This window comes from Acanthochromis polyacanthus, chromosome 5 (assembly GCF_021347895.1).
Source record: "Acanthochromis polyacanthus isolate Apoly-LR-REF ecotype Palm Island chromosome 5, KAUST_Apoly_ChrSc, whole genome shotgun sequence".
Lineage (NCBI taxonomy): Eukaryota > Metazoa > Chordata > Actinopteri > Pomacentridae > Acanthochromis > Acanthochromis polyacanthus.
In genome coordinates, this window is record NC_067117.1 from 12,192,265 (window position 1) to 12,202,424 (window position 10,160).

The 10,160-nt window shown below is 37.5% G+C and overlaps 1 protein-coding gene across 1 annotated transcript; it reads left to right on the plus strand.

Moving 5' to 3' along the window:
- Window positions 1–1,214: 1,214 nt before the first annotated feature.
- On the plus strand, window positions 1,215–9,824 carry synprb (synaptoporin b). Its single transcript, XM_051948673.1, is given in 7 exon segments — window positions 1,215–1,239; window positions 4,980–5,127; window positions 7,028–7,134; window positions 7,137–7,163; window positions 7,166–7,224; window positions 7,385–7,576; window positions 7,659–9,824. Coding segments are annotated over 7 exon segments (885 nt in total). The 3' UTR covers window positions 7,986–9,824.
- Window positions 9,825–10,160: the final 336 nt, after the last annotated feature.

Below are 10,160 nucleotides of genomic sequence, written 5' to 3' on the forward strand. Positions count from 1 at the left end.
TCAACATTCGCACTTGTGCTCAAGAAATGCCAACATGTCTTGTATTAAAAGCGCCAATGACAAGCTTCGTTAGCAGTGAATCTATCATAGGAAAACTTAATTAAAGGCTGAGATACGTTATTTCACCAGCAGCAGCCTGGGCTACGCAGTTGGAAGACACAAACTGCGATGCGTCATGGTGGTTGTAGATCACAGTAGAAACCAACGCAGCCACTTCTCTCTGTTCCTCTGTCATGTTCTAGTTTCAGAAATCATTTCACGTTGTCACGGACGCCCTTGTTTTATGGCATAACTCACTTTCCAGCAGTGAATTTCCTCTATAAGAAAAGATTGCACTACAAACAGCTTTCATATGACAAGTAACTGTAAATAGTCATCCGCCAAGGACATTTGGGGAGGAAATAAAAGATGCTTGTCAGCCTTTTCTTGGTTGCAGATCTGACAAAAGGCTGGATGGAAGTCTGTCACAGCGACAGAACTGTCAGCGCTGGTTGCTATTGGCAACAAAGTGTGACTGCTCCTCAGAGGATTGTGGACTAAGATGACATCTACGCTCAATAATGAGGGATTTTTGTAATCACTGAGGTGCTTGGATTAATCCAGTCACGAAAGGTAATTAACTTCACTTATTGAAGTACTATATTTGAAATTACATGTCCAGTATGTAGGATTTAGGGGACTCGACTGGCAGAAATGGAATATATTATTCACAATTGTGATTTGATTAGTGTATAGTCACTGAAAAAATAAGAACTGTTGTGTTCTTGTTAGCTTACCATGAGCCCTGTGTATCTACAGAGGCAGCAGGTTCCTCCACAGAGTCCCACCATGTGTCTGCTGAGAGGGCCTTTGATGTTTGTCACATTTTTAGCAGGGACCATAGGCTTTCTAACTATGCTGTGAAGGGGAGGGTGAGGTGATGGGAATTTACTTGGTTGCAGTCCACAAAATCACCACTAGCTGCCACTAAATCCCACAAACAGGCCTTTAATTGTAGACTGCTTGAACTAAGGTCTACATCAATTTTGTGCCTCTTTATACTTCTACTCCACAGCATTCCAGAGGAATATAGATTGACGACCGTTTGTGTATGCCTTGCTACAAATCACATAAAAAAACCAACAGTCTATGAAGCAAGTAAACTTAGCTACAGCTTGACCAACCCCAACAGTACGTACTGCAGGCATGCTAATGTCATACCCAGTAAATAGACGATGACGAAGATGGGAGACAGTTCAGGTACTGCCTGTCAAAATGCTTTTTTCTAAATAATACTAATAATATTGAAGTGAAAAGTCGCATCAATACCAATCATTCATACTTATGTCACAGTAAAACACTGACTATTCTACATAATACTGAATGTTTTTGCCAGTAACTCTGCACTTTTACTTGTGTTATTTTAAATGCACAACTTTTACATTTAATGGAGTTGTATTGCTGCTTCTTGCATGTTCTGTTGTAAAAAAAAAAAAATCACAATTTGTCTTCAGCCACCGCTGACAAAAGTTGTTTTCTGTGTAGACACACTGGTATAACTGATGCAACACAACTAAACAGAATATTCTATGTAAGCCCAACAAGATTCACCAACAATCTCTATCTCTACTACATGTGTGATGTTTTTTAAACGGCATATTTCTCTTTGGTTTCACTTCTTTACTGTACACACCGCACCTCTCTGCACCCATACTGATGATATCCAGAGATACCTCACATCTAGTGCAGCACACTCCTGACAACCTTCATGAGAGGTCCATGCAGTCAAAAGATGGTACAAAACTGTCTGACAAGTCAAGTACAGTAGATATGCAATGCTGTTACATCTCCCCAGCACCACTGTGTCATTTAGTCAGGATTTTGGAATCGAGGTTTAAATATATGTATTGCAGACAGTTCTTATCCTTTCAGTTGAGAATAACTGACAAAATAGGAGAAAGAAATTAACTATGCCTATCTTTTCCTGTCTATTCTCATCTAGACTGCACATCCGCCTCTGTTTTACTTTAATGTTGCCATCAGCCCTTCATTACATCTGTCTTTGCCTTCTCATTCTGGGTATTTGTCACTTTTGGAAGTGGTTTGAGAGATTTCTAAACACACTCAAAGTCCATTTTTTCTGCCTTTCAGACCCTTTCAGCTCATAGCAGCCAGACATCCTCTGGCAAAGACTTTTTTCTGGCTGTTTTTCAGTAAACAGAACTAAATGTGACTGATCACTTTGTGATTAATGCCAAAATCCGGCCTGAGGGAATTAGACAGTCAAAGTCACTTTCAAATGACTCCTCAAGACAGACTTCGAATGACTTTTATAAGGCATTATTGTTGGTGTTTCAATCCTAAATTGGTCGCTGCGGTTGTCGATGAATGACTTTCAAGAATCTAGTGGCCCATTTACTTCAGTATATATTCCAGTAATTTTTTATAGGGTAATTTAAGACATATTTAAGTCACAGTCTATTTCAGTCAGGCTAAAAAGGCTGTTGATGTTGATAAATAAAGTTCAGGAAGTTAAAGCTTTATGACAGACAGCAACAATCAGCTGGCACTGAAAACAGCTGTTGTACTGTGCAGTTTAATCAGTTCAATAAGCCAGTGTTGCATAATGTAATTCTCATTTTCTAACCTTTTTTAATTATTGCTTATTTTTTCATTGATATTGTCATCTAAATTTCGTTCTGAATTAATTACCCTGTTCTTTTGTTTTACTTTTCAATTTATCCTCATTTTTTTGTTGAAAATCCTGTTTTTTTTTAACAATTGTTGCTTCTCTTATATCACTACCTCCTAATTGGTTCTTTTCTTCTTTTCTGTCTCTTGAAGCTCCAATTAAAAGTGAAGTGCAGTGGTGTGATGATAAGTGTGATTATAGTAGCTGCACTGCTTTGACACATGTACAAATGAACTGGAAACAAGCTCTGGTTTAAAAGAAAACTAAATTGGGGGGGGGGGGAATCAAAAATTTCAGAAGTTGTTGTATTATCACCATCCCCAGGTCTCCACTTGTTCATTCTCTCATCTAAATTCATTCGTGCTGCTGTATTGTTTGAAAAAAAAAAAACAGTTCACAACAAGTACATTTGAGTTAATAAGAATGAAGGAATATAAAATATTTCTCAGATGTACAAACTCAGTGCTGATGTAGCGTCTGCAATATCACCAAATTTACTAAATCACTTAAATCCAGGTTGCAGTTTGGTGTATTACTAATTTACTTAGTAGTGTGCTCAACCTCATTATCCTCACTGCTTAAAAATTTATCTGTAATACATATTTATCACCAAAAGAGGGCAGCAAGAAGCTTTTTATAACGGAGCAACTGGCCTAAATATGAGTCGATCTTAGTGAACGAAATGTAATTAAAGTATCCTTCAGTGATTACAATCCACAGTCACATTCAATCTGCAATGATTTTCCTTTATTCAATCATACTGAGCTCTATCTTAAGCTGGTATCACAGCAGAAATGCTGCTTTGTAGAGAGGCCATATGAAAGCATGTGTTAGACCACCCTAAGAACTATCGATATGCTGTTGATGAAAATACATTCAATCAGACCTGAGTATGATATTGCATTTAGTTCCAATATGATGCATATATTCCATATGAACCACATTAAAATAGAAACATGCCTTAAGCAACCACAGTTAAGAGTTTTGCAGTAAGTACTTTCAATCACAGCATGAGCAAAAATCCCAGTAGTTTGCGTGATAAATCATGTTTAAACTATGGAAACGCATCGTATTCTGTGAAGTTGGCTTGCAGTGCTGTGTATTAGATTAAATATATTACCATACATCATCATTCACAAAATGAATTCGGAGGAGAAGAAAAACAAACTCATTACTTTAATTTGTTTGTTTGGCTTCTCTATATTTTCAGGCTGTACCAAGCTAAATGTGAGGCAGATGAAACAACCAGCATGTGTTTTCCATTGTTACTGCAGTAAAATATCCAATGTAGAAAATGTGATCACACTAAGGTGGCACAATATGACACTATAACACAAACTCGGGGCTTCATGTTTGACCATTAGCTCTGTGCAGCCACCAGATTTAGTTCAAAGAAATAATTAATGATGACAACACTTGCCCCAGATATTTGCACTTGTTTCATGTTTCTAATCTAGCCTTATCTTGGTATTATCTCACAGTCAACATAGAATGCATATGAATACAGAGAGAATTAACCTGATAGTCAGAATATAAGCATTTTAGTTTGAGTTTGGTGTCTATAGTTTTTCGCAGCGTTTGTGACCAAATGTAGCGTAGCAGAAAATCTCCTCCTTGGGGAAGACACCTCCTGTCAGCCCTCCCCTCCGCTGGAAGAGTCGCTCTGCTTTTTCTGTCTGCATCTGTGACATTTCAACCTGATGACTGGAGCTGTCAGCACTGTGTGGAGTTGGGGCTCTGTGATTTTTAAATGTGTATGGTTATATTCGCTCCGGTAAGTTCCATTCATCTCTTCAGTTTGGTGACAGTGACGTCTGCTCCTCTTCACTTTTAGTGCTAATTATAATGGACGAATCACATCATGTTTGTAGATTTGATCTTGATGTTTTTGATGTCGTGATTTGCCGAGTGAAAAGCCCTTTTGATAAATTGTGCTTCTTCAGAGCAGTTTGTCAACTTCAGAGTTGCTGACACAAATTAAGGATCTCCATCTTTTTCGTAAAAATGCAATTAAGCAAAATATAAAGACTAAACGCTGACAGGCTCCAGACTGTGTAATCACATCCACAAACTGGATCTCACTGTACTGCTGTGGCCTCCCTCCAGGGCACAGTGAGCAGCTCTGTTAGTTGTCTTCCACCTTTAAATTATTCAGGTTTTGTTTTCAAACCAATTATACATCCTAATAATCAGTCATGTAATTTATTGATGTGTGTACATAATGCAGGAAGCTACAGTCGCACACTGATTGAAGTCAAATGCTTTTGCTGAATCCAAATAACTGAATTTGAACTGGCGGTGATCCTTTAACGACTTATTTTTCTTTTCATAGATTTTGCCATCTGTGCTTTTGCAACATGTGGAGGATATTATGGTCACCTCCAGGTTAAAGTGGACTGTGCAGACAGGAGGCAGAGCAACCTCAGCATCAACATTGATTTTGGCTATCCTTTCAGGTAGAGTAGCTGCGATTTCTTTTACATCATGTCTACCCAAAGACGTTTGCTTTAAAGGCCTAAGCATCTGACACAGACAGTTTCACTGAAAATAATGCCAAATATTTAATATTTCACGTTTTATTTCATTGGATAATTAAAGTATAGACATATATATCATTTAATCTTTGACAGTTAACTCACAAACAGTTACAATTTGTTTTAGATCATTTTATATAATTTTCAAATATAATTAATTGCCGATGTCCACAATAAGTATCATATGTGCATTTTTAAAGAAGACACAGAAAAGATTTAAAACTGTTTTAAAACTCTTTGACTGTTACGCTCTGAATAGAAGAGCTGTTCTCTTTCGAAGCTCAACCAATTTAAGCTCAGGAAGCTGGACAGCTGAGCAAGAAGTCGACCCAGTTTAACATCCAGAGTCTAAAATGATTCCCTGCATCATTAGACATGACTGTACCTTGAATCTTATCAGCTAACAGTTAACTGTAGGTGGTCTGTTGTGCTCTTTTTACAGCATTTGTTACCATTTTATCACTACATCTGTAAATCTGTAGCAACTCGACTGCTAGTGATTCAAGGACAAGTTGGATAAACACACTGAAATGTTTTAAGCCTTGTTGCTGCATGGACTGTATCACAAAGTTAATACATATAAGAGTTATATATAGAGTACTGCCATGTGTCAGTTATGCTGTAAATTTAGGAATGCAATCATCATGAATTAAATAAAATTACAGTTGCAGAAAACTGAGCCTTAAACAGATGCTAATGAGTTTATTTTTCAAAAGTAAAGGACAGAGACACAATAACCAAGAAGTAAAGCTGTTTTAGTGTTTGTCATGAAAGATTGCTCCCCAATCTTTATAAAATCATTGTATGTTTGGACTGGGCTGTGGACTGAACAGTATTTGAGTTTACGTTTCAGCTCAGCACATATGGATTCAGAGTCTGACCTCCCTGTTTAACTGAGTGACTCCTATTTATGGGTCACAGTTTACATTTTATTTGGGTATGAATGATGCATGTGCTTGTGACTGTGAACTCTCTGGTTTCGTGGTACAGCAGCGTGATCAACCGCCTCCATTCCACGTGCTACAGAGTCACTGTCAGCGATGGCCAAGTGTTTAATAAACAGTTCCCTGGTTTGAACAATTTACACAACTGAACTGTATAAATTGCACAGTTATCCAAATTGCCAACTGAAGTTGGATTTGGGGTTTTTTGGGGTTTTTAATGGGAAAATGTTGCAAAAATGGAAACTCTATTGTTACTATCGTTGTTTGGAGCCCATTTTTAATCATTTATTCATCACAAGCTGATGCCCAAATGCAACCCCCCAGTAGTGTAATGAACACCCAGCCACCCACAGTCACCACCCCTTTACCCTCTGCAAGATAACCCAATAATTAAGTCAGTGTCATTACAGTCACACAGGAACTGTACTAACTGATGCCGTACAGCATGTTAGAAAGATGTAACATGAAACAAAATATATAAAGTAATGACAAAATGACAACTCTTCACTGAAACATGATTAATCCATAATGTCTGCCAGATTTAACTTTGGTCCTCTTAAAGTGATAGCTGCCCACTTTACTTTGATGTAACCTCTAATTTTAGATATTGCTTTGATTTTCATACTTTTGTCACATAGAAAAGCAATGGTGTAGAACATCTTGTCTGTCTTTGGCAACCACTTCAAAAGCCTTGTACATCTTATGGGAAAGAAGGCATTTATCATAGCATTTCTAACCTGGGTTTCTTGAATCTTCCCATTTTTAGCAACAAGCCTACGCTAATGCTAATAAAGTGTTCCCCAAAGTGGCTGTGAGCAGCTCAAGTGACACCACACGTTAGTTTTACAAAAACATTTGTTTGTTTTTTTGTCCTGCAGATTACATCAAGTGCATTTCAAGGCTCCTTTGTGCGGCGTGAAAAGGGGAGAGATTCTTTTCCTGGATGGCAACTTCTCCTCAGCTGCTCAATTTTTCGTGACTGTGGGTGTTTTGCTTTCCTGTACTCACTTCTGGCTACGATGTCTACGTCTTCTACCAGAACAAGTACCTGAAGCACAACAGAGGCCCACTCGTGGTCAGTGAGTTTCTCACTTCAACAATTCCCCCTTTAATGAGCTTTAATTAGGCAAACAGTGCAGTGTGATGGTGCAGGGCTTGTATGACATGAGATACTGTAAATTAGTTTTCATGTAATCCTTTGTCTGATTTTCTCTCTTTACATTTGTCCTGATCAGGATTTTGTTGTGACAGTCATCTTCTCCTTCATGTGGCTGGTCAGCAGTTGTTGCTGGGCCAAAGCTCTCTCTGACATCAAGTCAGCCACAAACCCAACACAAGTGCTTCTTCTCATGTCTGCCTGCAGAGCTCAGGAAAACAAATGTTCAGTTACAGAGGAGCCTCTCTGGTCACGTCTTAATACAGCAGCGGTAGTATTAAGACACACAATCTGACACAAAACTGGATAAAACAAGGCATTTACGCCTGACTGTTTTGTGTTTTTACCTGCAGGTTTTTGGTTTTGTTAATGTGGTCCTCTGGGTTGGGAATATTTGGTTTGTCTTCAAAGAGACGGGCTGGTACAAGACTGGGCAGAGATACCCAACCAGGAGTGCTTCTGGGAAACGTTCAAGTGAGATGCGACAGCGACTCTACAGCGAGAGCAGCTTTGATCAGCCAGAGGAGGGTTTTGGTCTCTCCAGGCAGAACAGTTTCAATCAGTCAAAGGGTGATTTTGGTCTACAGAGACAAGCTAGCATCAACCAGTCACAAGTAAGCATCAGCTTACCGCAGACATATCTTGGTAAACGGTCATTTATGACAGAGAGGATAAGGTAGTTTCTAAAGGGCCATGATATTTGTCAATGAGATGTGATAGTCCAATGATGGGCATTGTGAGGGAATAACAATGTCTTGTTGCTATATTTAGTTTCTGAATGCATACTAAATAAAGCTCTGATGGTTTGCCACAAAAATCCTTTATAATAGATTTTTTTAATGTAAGTTGTACCATGAAACGAAGAAATTTAGAGTTATTCATTTAATTAGTTGTTGCTCTAAGAGTATTTGAGTTGCATATTTATTTATTACTTTAAATGTGTAATTATGTTATAGGTTTGTGGATCTTTGGCAATAAGGCAGATGCTGTTGTGGACTGTTTTGCTGTATATGCCTCAGTAAGTCATCATGTTTTGCAGTCAAAACAGGATGAAATATTGTAGTATATTGGTCAGTTTGCAACTTGCCTGTATGCGAGATCACTGTAGTTTATCCACCAGATACAATGTCCTCACAAATACGGACACCAGCTATTACCACGACAAAAAGACAGTTAGTGCATCCGACGACAAGAGACGAGAGGGTCATTCAATTATTTAATTTAAATTCAGTTTTCAGACGTTTATAATTAAGCTGAATACATCTGTGTTGAAACATATTGAGATTTTAGACAACAAATAATTAAAGTCTTTTGTTCAGCAATATTCTTATGTGAATGCTAAACATGTATGGAAAAAAAAACAGAAATTACATTTGCACCTTGTTTACAACATGAAACCCAGTCACAGCAGAGAGCGGGATAATGTTTGTTATATAACTCGACGCTTTCTGGAAGGCAGCCTAAACTTGCTGTGATAGCCTCTTGCTGCGTTACATTTCATAGATTCAGAGGTCATATTTAAATACTTTATAATACAACAGTGTTGTTTACTATGTTAAATAAATGGTTTAATCAAATTGTGTCAAGTGTTGTGGTAGCACTTAGCTTGCAGGTAGATATACACAGACTAAATGATTTACTCCATGTCTGCTGCCCTACATTAAAAATGTTAAAAATTTCCACTTAACATTTTTGAGCTCAGGAGTATTGAGATTCTATTCTATTCTATTCTATTCTATTCTATTCTATTCTATTCTATTCTATTCTATTATGATATACTTCATGTCTGTGAATTTCTCATTTACTGTGACTACATTGAATTGTTTTTAAAGTTCTTGACATGAGGACAAATTGCTTAGCGTGATGCTGGGGCTTGTGTAAATTCTATATGTTTTTGAATCTTACCTATACTTTAAATGGAAAACACTTTACATTACAGCACATGTTCTGGACTATACAGCATATAAACAATATGAAAAAGCAGTGCGTCGGTGCAGAAATATAACCAATGGGCTTCAGTTCTCACAATAAATATTTAATGTTTATTGTATAATTTATTCACTTGTCATTATTGATGGATTTCTGGATATTATAATCAATGTGGACTCCAGATTGTCTGCATTTGGACTTTTAAATGAATATTGATTTCAAATGGAAAGGGACTGCTCCATCAGTGGAACTTCACATAGCATTGTTACTTTTTAGAATTATTTCATATGCCTCCATGTTACTATCTCTCCTCTATACATCTTCTAATAGAGCATTGTGTGTCGCATTCTAAAACAATAAATCATAAATGTAATGTAGAATATGTTCAAATGCTCACATTTAATGTAATTGATGTCACTCTTGTACAGTAACTTGAGGGTGTATGTTATCTGTTCATAGAGGTGTTGTTTTTGTATCTAAACATGTCATTCTGTGTAGTTGTGGGCTGTTTTTTTCTCAATTCTTGCTCTGCATATTTCTTCAATGTAACTCTGGTTCTTAGCAACTGGTATAAAAGTGGGTGAATCTACTGTGGAGCAGTTGTTAATGTGTTTTCTCGTGTGGTGAGAAATGTCAACCTCTTGATTCCCATGGAAAAGAGACAAAGCACAGAGGATGGAGCATGAAGAAATACTGAAAAGAAACATGGAAAATCTGTAAAGGGAGTCACTAATGAATACCAACCCTTTTGGAGACAGCCGTGTATGTTAAAGCGTGTTTCCCCGTGTGTATCAGGATTATCTCGACTGCAAAGGCCAAAGGGATAATCCCTCAGGGTATCTATTTCATCCTGTCTAAGACAGTTAATGTAATACTAACTAATACCTAAAACCTCTTATCTGTCTGACTGCTGTAGAACTGCTCAA